The sequence below is a fragment of the Diorhabda carinulata genome, chromosome 11, assembly GCF_026250575.1.
Source record: "Diorhabda carinulata isolate Delta chromosome 11, icDioCari1.1, whole genome shotgun sequence".
Lineage (NCBI taxonomy): Eukaryota > Metazoa > Arthropoda > Insecta > Coleoptera > Chrysomelidae > Diorhabda > Diorhabda carinulata.
The window spans coordinates 4,242,559-4,256,894 of NC_079470.1; the positions used below are offsets into that span (position 1 = coordinate 4,242,559).

Sequence of the window (14,336 nt, forward strand, 5' to 3'; positions counted from 1 at the left end):
AAGGAAAAAATGTTACTATATATATATATATATATATATATATATATATATATATATATATATATATATATATATATATATATTAAAAGTAGTGAATAAAAATCGGGTTTTGATCCATCACTATTTTTAAATGCGAATTGATTATAGAACTTGAAGCCTTAATATGATGTTATTCTAATTTACGATATTACAAATGAAATATAAAAACTGGTGAAGGTTGATTATAAAATCATCTTGCACATACAATTGGGTCATTAGGAATATTTTCACTATCTATTTTTTAGCATTTAACGTTTTTCAATCGTTATAACCCTTAGATTACCCAAGCGTTAAGTATTTACGCCAAGAAATCTAAAAACTTTTTTCATATTTCTTCTTCTTTTCGAGTATCAATGTACATAATGCTGCGTGTGTCAGTACACATTTTTAAAAAAGCATTTTCCATTTTACGATAATATAAAATAAGATGAATTGTTTGTTAAATATCTATTAAAATTTAGCTCGATTCCTTTATTTTGTTCCTCCTGTTCAACATTCTTCTGGTATTAAAATAAAATATAGTTAAAAAGAAGAAGTTAACCTTAGAAATTGAAATGTGAGAAAAATGTAAAAATTATGTTTGAATTATATTTAAGACAATGCATTGTTGTTATTATGCGAATTAAAAATATTACAAAATGATGTCTGATGAATCCGAAAACGATGGTGCTTATGTAGACCATCAAGAAAAAGATATTTATTATAAAAAATATAAATTATTACTAGAAGAATGTTCTAATTTACAACGATCAAACGAGATATTAGTTTTTAGAATACAAGAAGTAAATAAAATAACAAAAAGAAGACTGAAAGATATTAAATTCTTCAAACAAAGGTTATTGAATAATTATGAAGAAGATTGGTCTGTTATTCCTAATTTAGATGAAGCTTTAAATGAAGAAGGCGATAAAAGATCTATTCAGCATTTGTTACTCTCTGGTAAAATAAAAGAAGAGAAATTTGATGAAGAGGAAAAAGCAGATAAAAAGCCTATTAAAAAAACAACCAAAAGAAAAACTCATAAATCCGAAAAGGATCCCAATGCCCCGAAAAGGCCATCAAATCCCTTCTTTCAATTTTGTCAAGAACAGCGTCAAATTCTGATGGAACAAATAGCAGCAGAATTAAAGCCTGGAGAAGTTGAACCAACCAAACAGGAATTAACAAGACAATTGGCTATTAGGTGGAAAACTTTGTCAGTACATGATAGAAAAGTGTATGTAGATAGATATGAACGATCTAAGGAGAAATATGCTGCAGAACTAGAGGAATATAATATGAAAAAATGAAATTCAATTGCACTGTGGCAGTAATTAGTTTAATTGTTAATAGTACAATTTTGTAATGGATAATCTCATATGAAAAGCATTGTGATTTTGAATGTTTTACATACCTAAGAATTACAGTGGTGTTCAGGAATATAAAGACAACTAAAGCTAATTTGTATTAGAGGTGATAACCCTACTTTATAGTATTTATTGAATAAAGAGTTTAATTGATACCCAACATTGTCTCAAACCAAAAAGATACCTTCTAAATCATTAATACTTAGATTTAATAAATAATCATACAAAAAGGACAAATTCTTGGAAAATTTTAACATAAATACATGATATTGTTGAGAAATGGAGAATTTTGAAGAGTAAAGATACATATTTTTACTCTTAATCTAAAAGCATTCCAATTATTTTACAATCAAGTTTATTCTGATAATATTGTCTTGCTATTATAGTTCATATTGTGGGCGCCCAAGGAGCCATTGAATAAGGCCCGTCGTGCCCCATTTGAATTTACTAAAGGCTGGTGTCATTTGGAAAGCCGATCAGGCGGTTAGGTTTGAACACTTTGAGATGTCATTAGCTTACCACTCATGGGAGTGTTGAACACAATTTGTTTAAAGGTTTCTCTTCTTAATTCTATTGTTCCTTTTTGTAAACAAGGTAGTAGTGAATTTTCTCTATTATATTTTTCCCTAATTTCCAAATTGTTTCTATACTAGCTCATTCTCATTATTTTCCATATTCAAAAGCCACTAAACAATTTCAAATAGTAATTAAAAGACCAAACCTGTTCAATCGAGAAAGGGTGCAATAGAACAAAGGTGAAATTGTAGTTTTTTGTAAAATTATTTATTTATAAGTTAACAAGCAGATTTGGGTGGTTTGGGGTACTAAAACTAGTTTAAATACTATGAGAAATAATCTCTCGAAGGTACAAAAACTGGCTTGCATATGTGTCACTAGGTCCATGAAATCATGCCTAACAGTCGCACTAGAAGTGATTCAAAATCTCTCACCTTTCCATGTAGTAATAGTAAGCGTGGCAGAGAAAAAATTACTTATAATGTTCAGAGAAGGAATCACCAAAGAAAAAGTGGTTTCAAAACACCATATAAGAAATGAATAGAAATGCCACTAAATAGTATACGGACAGATGTAAAGCAGCAAATAGAACTGGAAAAGGATGGTACGAGCCCAGAACTAAACACTCTGAAAGCCAGACACAGAGGAGGAAATTTCTATCCACATTCTCTTGAAGTGTGAGACACTATGGAGCTCCAGAGCATTACACCTGGAAGCATATGAAATAGAAGATGAAGATCTTTGACAATTAAAGCCATCCCATATTCTGGACTATCTAACAGGAGTTTTGCAGCAAGAAAGGGAGACAAAATAGATTCTTTAGGTCGCATTGTATATGATACCCCAATATCTACATACATAACAAGCAGAAAAGAGGAAAACCACGGATGTGGTCAGATGATTTGATGAAATGATAGATGCCTATGTTCAAAAATGTACTGAATAAAGTTGATCCCAAATTGTAAAAAAAACTTTTATAAATATATATACCATATAATTTAAATTTATTTATTTTCAAATCATCATAAAATTTACAACTATTGTTTGTATTCAAAATACTGTCATTTTTTTCTTATTGCTTCTCAAACTTTGCTCATTTTTAATCATCTGAGCATTTTTTCTACACTGAACAAGTTCTATTTCTCTTTGATTTAATTTATCCCTCAACTTTTTGTATACTTCCGATGTTGTATCTTTCTGTCTATTTAAAGACGTTTTAATATGTTCTAAATCTCTTTCGATTTTTCTAATATCTTCATCTATCGTTACACTCTTTATATTCAAACTTCTATCAGTTTCTTTCTTAATAGTCTCTCTTATTTCTGATTTTTTCAATTTATCTTCATTTCCTTGTACAGTTTTATTTATAAACGCAAAAACATTTTGTTGTTTCTCTTGTCTTTCGTAATTCTTTCTAGACTGAATTTCTTGTCTCTTCTGAATCCGCTTCAATTTCTTTTCCACACTAAAAAGATCTTTATCACCACCAGAGAGTTCCCGTAAATTCATGCAGTGATCTAAAACATGTAAATTGATAAGTTTTGCTATAATTGAACACAAAGGACGTTAGGTACCAATAGAGCACTAATTATTTGTTACTTACCTAACGATTTACCAGCCGGAAATATAAATGCACTGACCGGATCAACTCTACCTTCAGCATTCTTTCCCAGACCTGTCCCTACGATGTAACCCATTTTGGACATCAATTTGGATCCTATACCCTATAAACATCAAAAGAGTCTCTGATTAGTTCACTTCAACAGATTACACTAGAACACAAAAAATTTTTCTTGCTGTAACATCAAATTGAATAGTGTATGATGAATATAGAATTACTGTAAAGTTTTTCATATTTATTTATACTCCTTCTATTCATGGGAAGAAATAATAAATACTGTCTCTGACGTTCCTAACTTATTTACACATTATTATAGACTTAACTTACAATAATTTACTTATAAATATCACTTGAATAATTTCTGTGATTACTTTTACTTATTCGTTCTTCTCACTACCACTATTTATTTAACACTAAACAGACTGCACTATATAAACTTATTTATATACCACAAATAGTATTCTACAAAATTCTAGAACAAAAGAAATAAATAAATAGACTTTCCTAGAAATTATTTAAAAGAAATACTGTAATAAACCGCCTTCTATAATAAAAAGTTTATCAAAGGCGCGTCCGTCATTTATTTAATAACAGATTAAAGGCGCCGCGCGAATTCGCCAAATTGTAAGATTCCATTGTAGCTGGACAGGGTCGACCTAAGGACCCATTTCGTGAGCTTGTTCGTATCATAACATTACAAAAACCACAGACAGAACAGTTACGTTTGATATTTATTCAAAAAATGAATTTACAATTTTTCTAATGTTGTGTATATCTATAATTAATATTTAACTAACATAATTATAACAAATCAACAATATTTATTTGCAATTCATTTTTTATTTCTATACAGGTCTTCCATAGCTGGTTCCCATCACTCACTGATATCTTGGTGGAACCTTTCCCCCTGTTTGTTGCTGACAGCTTCCAAATTTTTGAGAAACATGATAAATGGGTATGGATAAGTTCTTCATGACATTCAGCAGCCAAGCGCTTTATATAAATCTATAAGTTCATTTACTAGCTATTCTTAGTTTGCATTCATATTGTTACTTGTAAATCCTCTCACGACACTAACAAATGAGTTTGAAGCTCTAACTTCTTACATAGCAAGCTTTACTTTACTTATCACCTATCAACTTTCTAATGTATAGCCCAATAAAAATACCTTCCTTTAACTTGGCGTCACTTATCTAAGGAAAGACTTGTCTGAGTATTTATTCACAGCCTTTACAAAAATTTTTATTATTCCAAGTTCAATAAGAAGCACAGGCAAAAGGACATTTTTGTGAGCCTACTTTAAGATCTCAATTAAAATTGGAAACTTTCTAGCAAAACTTGCCTCACAACTATACCACAAGCTAAGAAATCAGTAAAATAATAGGTTTCTTTCATTGCCACTGAAAAGACAACCGGTATAGATGGATTTAAATTTCCATTATGTAATAAGACAGCTTTAAAATATTTTGATGACTCTATGAACAAGTGCCATTCACAAAAATGTTTGACATATAGGTCCTGCATTAAATCATTAATATCATTACAGGTAGATGAAGATTTTCCATACTGTAAAATGTGAATTTCTTATTCTAAAAGTTGTAATTTTCTTTTTTTTTTTGGCAATCAAAAAGTTCTAACTGTTACTTTGACAACCCAATATCACATATTGAATCATTTAATTCTTTTTGAATCTGAACTAGACGTGAATGTGGTGTTAGTACACCTCAGAGCTTCCTAAAAAACTAGCATTATCTCCATTATTTCCAAATCAGTATGTTACTAATCCAAAGGCGCAAGTACCTATAAATCTGCATTGTGCAGAACCAGGTCTTATGACAAATTACAAATTTGGATATTTAATCTAATGCTTTTCTTTTTTGTAATAACTTTCAGTATTTATCATACAAAAATATCAAACGTCAATAGGGTTGGTGGGTATATAAAAAGAAGTAAAAAGAAAATAATACATGTTTGTGAGATATCATACCTTTGTATACTGTTCCCATTCACCTAATGCTTGCTTAGCAGGTGTTATCATTAAACTTTTATTAACTACTTCTTCTATATTACTAACAACTCCTAAACTTTCACCTTCATTATCACTATTCTCATCAGTTTCATTGAATAATGGAAAAATATGTTCCAAATTAATCTCTGCTTCCTTACAATCATTTTCGAATTTCACCAAACATTTTTGTTCATATAATCTTTTGATTTGTGCCCTATACCATAAATTATCTTTCTTTTTTGCTAATACTATACTACCTAAAACAATAATCTCTCAATAAAAAGGTTTTATCATAAGTTCATAAGTTATCACCCGTATTTAGTACTTCAAAATTAGGCTCAATGTAATCCTGAAGGCTAGAATATGGAACTACCTCACCGTGAGAAAATCTGCATTGCTCTTCTGAAAATTTACATTCAGATGTGTAATAAAACGGGCAAGGTAACATTTCTTGGTGAGTAGGATTGGTAAAAAGAACTCTGACCTAATAAAGTTGTAAATTACTGAAAATATGTACATATATATTGTATCATACCTTAAGTATTTCATTTTCATTTGAATCAACTGAACAAATCATTGCATTGTGATAAGCGACGCTTCCCCATTGATGTTGGTGTGGGGCTCTACATTTTTTCCCTTCAATCTCATTAACATCAATCTCTAATACTTCCACTTCTTCATTCTTTTTTTGAACTGCACCTTCCATTTCCATTTCTGCCATAAATGCTGCAAACTCATCGTCAAGAGTTTCTTCATTACTGTCGTTGTTAGAATTTTCAGTATTTCCACTAGCTAGTTCTAATAATTCTGTCAAATGTGATTTTAATGTTAGTAATTCTTCTTTACTTGGGCCTGATAAGCACTTGGAAAGAGCTTGATTCACTTGAATCAACTGGAACGTAAAACAACAATAGTTTATATTGGTTAAAATAATTAAGTTTTAAAACCTGTTGTTCGTATGATTTTATTTCTTCTAGGTCCATCTTAAATTATATATTTAAAAAGTAATATTGAAATCTATAATTTGCTATGAATATTGTTATTACATTTTGACTTGACAGATCAAAATAATGTATTCTTCTATTTTATTGTAAGTTACAACGAACTTTTGCCTACAGCTTTTATTTTTTTCTTTCTTTATCGTTGGAAACTTCAATAGTTGCCAATACGCGTTAGGTGGCTCCACTTATTGAAATGTATAGAATTTTTTGGCATCTTTAAAATATATATGATTCCAGTCATTTTCCGATGGTACAATGTTATATGTAACTGTTTGTTTTATTATTGGTCCATAGAAAATCTACTTCATACACGTAGTTAAAACGTCTCGTAGTTCAAATACAATATGACATCCATTTGACATTTAAAATATCAAGGTTTTTCATTTTCACGTTTTTATTGATGCAACAGCATGGGACCGCGTGGACAGAGTATAGTTTATTTGAATTTAAATGTTGTAAGTAATCTGTTCTAATTAATTAAATAATAATGTCGCATAGATGTGAAAATAAGAGGGTGGACGAAATTACTTTTGAAAACACGCCAGTTGAGGTTACTGAAAATGTGCAGTTAAAAAATGTTTTATTAAAACTTGAATCTTTATCAAGAGAAAACGAGCAAAAACTGTTCTTGAAAGAAGTTGTGAGTATATATTTTGGTTTGAGTTTGTTTTTTATCAAGATAATATCATCAATTTTCTATTGGATAAAATATACAAATATTTTGAAGAGTATTTGTAGTTACAAAACTTTAAAATTTGCCGGTTTGTTTTTTTTTTGGAAATTCGCATTATTTAATAACAAATATATGTGTTAAGAAACGTTTTAAGCAGTATATTTCTTATATTATGTTTATCTTATTTATAATTAAAAAACTGACAATTATTTTTAATGTATATTTAGTTGATGTTATACTTTTTAGGTTGAAATATGCATACCTAGTAACCAAGAAAAAATAACTAATGTGGCAATCAAATGTATTTTACATATTTTTATAAAATATAGTTCAAAAAGGTTTATTAAAAAATATCTTCAAGATATCATAATTCAAAGAGATATAGTAGATATTATAGTTACACGTGTAGCAGTGGAGATTTTAGAAACCTTTAGAATTGCAAAAAAATGCAACATTAAACTTTGTACTGATTTATGTAATTTTGTATGTAGTATGCAGTTTACAACATTCAACTGTGACCCTCTCATTGATATCTTGTATCCCCTATATTTTAAAGTTTACTGTGGATTCATAGATCAATTTAGGTAAGTCATATTTTTGTTTTTATTAACTTACAGATTAATCAGCAAAAAATAACTAAAACATCATAAAATGGGTACCTTACAATTTTTTTTGAAATGTAAATTTTTTTTATAGTAATAAAACTTCAAACTGGCCAATCAAATTAATATATTTTTAGGAATTGATTTCTAGCAAGCTGAAAATGATTTTAAAACCTCTATTTGGTACTAAATGTGCATAATAAAAATTCTTTATCAACATTGTATGTAGTTTTAAATTGGAAAAGACGAAAAATGACTCAATTTATCTGGATGGATGTTTTTTTTTTCTTGTGCATGCAAAACTTAATAACTAAAACATGTATATAATTCTAAGAAATATGTTTATTTACATTTTCGTATTTCAGGCCAGATCGTACATGTATTTCCAATCAATCTGAAGAGCTATTAACTTTAGTAAATATTGTTTTAAAACAGATTCTAATAGTGTTTGGTAAAAATATTCCATATTTGGAAACTATAAAAGGAAGTTTTACTCTGAATCTTATTTTTTTATCTCACACTTGTCTTAAAGAAGAAAGAATTGGGTTTGATGTAAAAACAAAGGCAGGATTAATTTTAGCAAATGCATTTAATATAACTCCAGAAGTGTATTTGAAAAAAATTGTAAGTATAGTTTTTAGTTTTATTGTTTATAGTCTAAATTATTAATAAGTGCTCTTAATCAAATTCTATATCCTTGACAGATTTTTTAAATGGATAATATAATATAAGGTTTTGATGATTTTTTACAAAAGAACATATCTCTTTTCATGGCTTTACTAAACGCTACAATTGTGATAAAATTACTTAAATTAATTAAGTTTTCATCACAAAATTAACTTGGTAACAATAGATTAAAAATATTTAAGGGGTTTATCAACTTTATTAACAATAAAACTTATAAACATAATATTTATTTATAAATTTGAAAAACAAATTAGTTTATGATGAAGATGGGGTAAAAGATATAATCTTAGTCCTCTTCTATTTATATTTGTCATGGATATGATGATAAAAATGGTAAAAGAGAAGAACAATAAGCTGGAGACAATAATTGGCTACAAAAAGCAAGAATCGTTTAAAATAAGCGGATTAGTATTTGCAGATGATATAGTAATAGAAGCAGAAACACTTAGAAAATGGAAGAAAAAGTAGAGTCGAATAAAGACAATTGAAGACGTATGAATGATAATATTGACAATTGCAAAAGGATGGTATTAAATCAAAAAAAGAACATGAGAAACATTTAATACATTATGCACCAAGATGGTTTCTACGAACTGTCAATGCCTTTGGAAATTGAACCTTGTTGGTCCATGGCACCGTCATTCTCACACCTCATTCTAAATGACTGTATGGACCGTTGAACCATGGTTACCATGTGTTAATGAAAGTAAACATGGAGAAATGCAAATGGATGGTATGAAATCAAAAATAGGATATGGTGAACATTGGTATGAGAGGACCTTTAGGTTCCAGAGAAATTGTAATTTTTGTTCGGGCCACAAAATCTATTTAATGCCTTGTAAGGTCTTCCCTTGCTTTAATTAATATTACTCTTTTTTTTAAACATGCTTTAAAACAAGTTTATAATCACATATTGATCTACATGATCCTATGTTTCTTCCAGCCTTAATAAAAGTTTGGTTATGTTCCCTTGTGGAAGTTCTAACTCTACAACCTGTATTGTTCCACAATTGAGACTTATTGCAGACTAAGCTAGAGCTGCATATTATACTTTTGGAAGTAATACTTTAGCCAAGTGCTGGCATGTTTATTTTTTCATGACTTATAAACTTCCACAAAATTGTGACTTATAACTTAATAAATTATCATTTTATTCCTAAAAACTGTATTTTCCAGTACAGGGATGCATATTTTCTCTTGATAGCTCATAGTTCTTTTTTTACAGAAACATAAGCAATGTGGTACGATAGACCTCATAGAAGATTATAATAAAACCAAAAAAATTATTTTATATGGACATGATTTGACAGTTTTTAGTGAAAATGAACAAAAAATTATTCTTTATTCGTCAATTATAAATGTAGTATCGAAAGAAACGCTCTATAAAATGGAAGTTAATGGAAAAATTTTAATATGTGTTTTATATGATGCACTCATAGAGCATGCTAAAAGGTAATTAAATATTTTAATACAAAATTTGAGTTGGGATTTTTAAATATTTATATTAGACAAAAAAATAGTTTCTAAAAAGTTCTCCAAAATACTTTCATCACTATACCAATACTTCACAATTGCTCTGTTTGGTCCTTTAAGCCTTTTGTAGATTTACTTCATGTTCTGTCTGGTCTTTCTTAGATTTATTCCCTGTTCAAAGAACCAGAGTAAGTGATTGTGATGTTGGTTTAGTGGTAGTAAGCAATTTTTTCATTATAAATATCAACAATCGCTTTAGAAATTCCTATTTACTTTCATCAAATACTAACAAAATTATCGCTCCCGATAGATTATAAAATAAAAATTCATATCCATTTTGTTGTAGATGCACTAGTATTTCCAATTTAATTATTGAAATAAGTAAAAATCTGGTAAATCTCAGTAAGCAAATGAAAGAACTTCATTTACTCCTCATGCAGCCACGTTTTATACAAGGCATAATATTTGCTTGGTCACATATTGACCATTTTGTAGATGCTGTGAAACTTTACTCGAAAGCATTTTTTGTAGAATTGGTCAGTATAGCTGCCGATCATCAAAATAAAGGTAAATACCTAGTATATTCATACATATATTGGGCTAGTCCATTAGTAGATGCAGCTAATTATACTGTAAAACTTTGTTTTAGGATCTAATGTTCTTTGTGAAATATTGATGGAGAATGTCAAACGATTTGGTAGTAAACAAACAATAAGGTTCATTGCATTGGAATCTGTAGCTACAAAAATAAGCTGCACATATTTGTTGGAACACTGTACAAAACTTGGTGATGAGCTGTTGAAAGTCACTTCCGATCCAAGTATTTCAGATGAGGTGTGTATTTGTGAATGAAAAATAGTATGTCAATATTTATTACAACCACATCTCTGCCATTATATTAATAGAAAAATAAGCAACAAATCATGGAGAAAGATGCGTAAAATAAAATAAACAATGATTTACTTACTATAATATGTGAAATAGTTGATTCAGTGACTTTACGTGATTGATGACACTGATAAGGACAATGAGAATAATGTTTTGTCATTAGTGTGTTAAAAATCTCCTCTTAGGACAAACAAGTGGGTAAACAAAATATCCTTGTTTTTCATGTATTTAAACCAGCAGAGCTAAAAATGAACACAGAAAAAATACCGCATCTGCTACTGCATATTGAGGCTGATGAAGCAGTTTGTGGAAGGTTTAAATCTACATTACATCAACATTCACAATTACCCTGTCTGGTTCTATTGAACACACTGTCTACACTACCATTACACTGAAACTCACGATTACACTGTCTGACGCATGTTTTGATAACCCAAGTTATCGTCTTCAGAGACTGAAGTTAAACTGAAGTAAACTCTCTAAAATTCTCTTAAGAAAAGTTAATATTTTTTTCAGTGCACAATCCATAGAAATTTTTTTATGATATGAATCAATTTTTTAAGATGGATTGTAGTCGTCTCTAATTATACCGCCCTAGGCCTGGGCCTCATGGATTAGGTGTAAATCCATCATATTGTGCTTGTTTTTTACTTGTTTAATTTTGTTGTATTTCTACTTTAAATTAATTTGTTTTTCTATAATGATTAAAAAAAATTTAATACTTTTTGAGAAACATGTACATGCAAAATTCAACAAATAGCTTTTTCAATATCATTTTGTCTAGCTCTGTAACTGATTTAAATCTTTTCAATGAAACCTTTGCCTAAATTATATTCTTCTTGAAGACCACTATGCAGTTATCGTGTTTATAAGAAAATGATAAAATATTGATAGAGTTTATTGGAAAAAAATTTGTCTAAAATTGACAGTAAAATCCAAAATCCAAAAATATACCATCTAAAATTAATTTTTTACAGTATTACCACAAATAATTCAAAATTTGTACTTCGAATGAATTTTTAATGTCAAAAGTATTGCATAATTCTATTATTTGTAATTGCTAATCATCATAAAAACTAAAGGTAATTCATTAAGAATATCCAATTTATAAACTGTGTATTCTAGGACCCCAAATAGTATGATATAAAGTTTAGAGATTAAACATTTTTTATCAATCATCCTGTATAAACATCTTATCTAATTAAATCAAAAACTTGAGTTTAGAAATATTTTATCTCATTCTGTATATTAGTTCAATACGCATACAAATAATTTTTGCTGACATCGAAAGTTTCTTATCTTTTTTTTCTTCGTTGCCTTCTCTTATTGTATAAGCTAATAAATTGTTATTCACTTATCAAACGGCAGTTACGTGAGTTATTTTTTTTAAACTGTTTGAAAACATAATAGAAGAGACTATGGATAGTTTGTTTGTATTCAACAAATTCCATCTATTACCACCATTTTCAGAACTAAACTAGATGCTGTAGGCGGAAATGGGAATGGAATTGACGTATACGGGCTACGTCGTAGTATCCTTATCGCCACGTCTAACCGCAGGTATACGTCACTTCCGTTCCCAGATCCGCCTAAAGCATATACACACTATAAAAATATTTTAGCATACTAAATCTTTTAACAAGTGTTTTTAACGAATTCCTTGTTTTTGTTTTTTTTTTAGGCAGCTAAAGCTTACATAACTATAATGGAGAAACATTATTCAGAAGTTGATAACAACACCTGGATGGAAACTTGGATAACTCCACCAGCTACATTGCTGACAATGTGTGTACATTGTGCAAATATATGTGAAAACATTATTACAAAAGGTTTTCAGTTGCATCCTGAAATTTTACGTAAAATGTAAGTACTCATACCACTAGGAAAATCACTCATTATTTTTCAGGCAGAATTGCTGACATTAAACCTCTCTTATAATCTATAATCTTGAAGTACATGTCCTAGCTAACATGAGAGTGTGAACAACCTCTAAAAGCACCAATCAAAAGAAAGAAAGTAACCATATTGTGGCTACCAAGCCACCAAGGTATCCCAGGGAATGATCCTTGCCAAAAAATGCAACCATTCCATGTTTTATAACAGAGCTCTACTGTAGCCTCATAAAATATCACAAAAAACAATTAAACACGTGGCTAAAGGATCAGATGGAGTTTTATTGAAGAAGCTTGATACAATCCAGAAGATTCACAACAATATCAGCTTAGAAGTCTGTGAAAAAAAAAACAACATGAAATTCGTGGTCGGTCTTGTGATAGGTCACTGCACCATCAAATACCACCTTAAGACGATACATAGGGAGAGGACTATAATTTCAGATTCTGGGGTCAAGCCATAGAGACAGCAATGCGAATGTCTTGCCCATTTCAGCAAAAGGCTTAGGTACTTTGAAGGAGTAGTGGGAAGTATGACAAATGTGAAATTACTATTTTTTAATTCATTTAATTTAATTCCAAGCTTTGACTCTCAACTGGTATTCAGTTGTTATACGAGGTGTGATTAGAAAATACAGTGAATGATTTTTATAATAGCAATCACACTGCATCTTTTTCAATTCCTATATCTCATGTGTAGAGAAGTTTGAAACTGTATCTGGAAAATGGATCATGAACAACATATTCACATTTAATTTTGTTTCAAGTTGAAAAAGAAGAAATGTTGAAATTTATCTACAGCAATAATCTAGTAAGTTTGAGGAAATATTACAAATGGATTGAGCAATTTAAAAGTGAAAATGGGTCAGTTAAGAATGAGGAATGGATTGGGATACATCCTTCCACCTCAAATATAGATTGTAATGTGCAAAAACTTAACAAACTTATCTATTGGCAGGCAATCACAATTTGTTTGGAAAAGGAAATTGTGTTTCAATTTGTGTGAAATTCAAAGATTCTCTTTATACAGACTGGACTTTATTGCCTGAATTGCTAATGTAGATTGAAATTAGGTCTACGTCTATGATCCAAAGACAAAAAAACCTGAGTTCTTAATGGACTCGTTAATCAGAAATAAACATCAAGGTCATCGTCATAGTCTTCTTCAAATGTGAGAAAATGGGACAATCAGACTTCCTTCTAAAAGAAGCAACTTAAGGTTTGAATTTTACAAGAAGTTACAGGAACGTTTGGAAAATCACATTTCAAGAACAAAACCATTCTTATCATGACAACATGTGCCACAAGTTGTTTTTGGTCACTACATATTTTGTTCTCAATCACCTTACCCACCAGATTTAGTACCACGCGATTTCTGAATCTGAAAGAAAATGTACTAAAAGGGAAATGTTTTGACATGGAGAAGACCTCGATAGAGCAGATTAAAGTTATTCCGTAAGGATTGTAAAAATGTCTGTATATAATGTTGGGATAAGTGGTTTGCTAGTCAGAAGTGGATACTTTGAAAATATTAATTCAAATTGTATGTTACTTTTTATTTTATCAAACAACATTTCTCATATAGTTTTG

General features: G+C 29.5%; 3 protein-coding genes across 4 annotated transcripts in view; 2 read left to right on the forward strand and 1 right to left on the reverse strand.

Annotated features, from left to right (window-relative positions):
* Positions 1-592: 592 nt before the first annotated feature.
* Positions 593-1,540, forward strand: LOC130899547 (high mobility group protein B3-like). Its single transcript, XM_057809555.1, has one exon. It carries the CDS (start codon positions 678-680, stop codon positions 1,326-1,328), a length of 651 nt encoding a protein of 216 aa, XP_057665538.1. The 5' UTR covers positions 593-677; the 3' UTR covers positions 1,329-1,540.
* Positions 1,541-2,897: 1,357 nt separating this feature from the next.
* On the reverse strand, positions 2,898-6,604 carry LOC130899546 (zinc finger CCCH-type with G patch domain-containing protein). Its single transcript, XM_057809554.1, has 6 exons — positions 6,478-6,604; positions 6,066-6,422; positions 5,843-6,014; positions 5,510-5,787; positions 3,505-3,625; positions 2,898-3,418 (listed from the first exon to the last, which is right to left on the reverse strand). Exons 1-6 carry the CDS (start codon positions 6,511-6,513, stop codon positions 2,952-2,954), a joined length of 1,431 nt encoding a protein of 476 aa, XP_057665537.1. The 5' UTR covers positions 6,514-6,604; the 3' UTR covers positions 2,898-2,951.
* A 299-nt stretch (positions 6,605-6,903) lies between these two features.
* Positions 6,904-14,336, forward strand: part of LOC130899278 (thyroid adenoma-associated protein homolog) — a 32,945-nt gene continuing 25,512 nt past the window's right edge. For both annotated transcript variants that reach the window (XM_057809086.1, XM_057809087.1), the window contains exons 1-7: positions 6,904-7,171; positions 7,451-7,788; positions 8,172-8,430; positions 9,719-9,945; positions 10,313-10,533; positions 10,616-10,800; positions 12,536-12,717. In XM_057809086.1, coding sequence (XP_057665069.1) covers positions 7,019-7,171; positions 7,451-7,788; positions 8,172-8,430; positions 9,719-9,945; positions 10,313-10,533; positions 10,616-10,800; positions 12,536-12,717 — 1,565 coding nt within the window. In that variant the 5' untranslated portion in view covers positions 6,904-7,018. The remainder of the gene's footprint in view (positions 7,172-7,450; positions 7,789-8,171; positions 8,431-9,718; positions 9,946-10,312; positions 10,534-10,615; positions 10,801-12,535; positions 12,718-14,336) is intronic.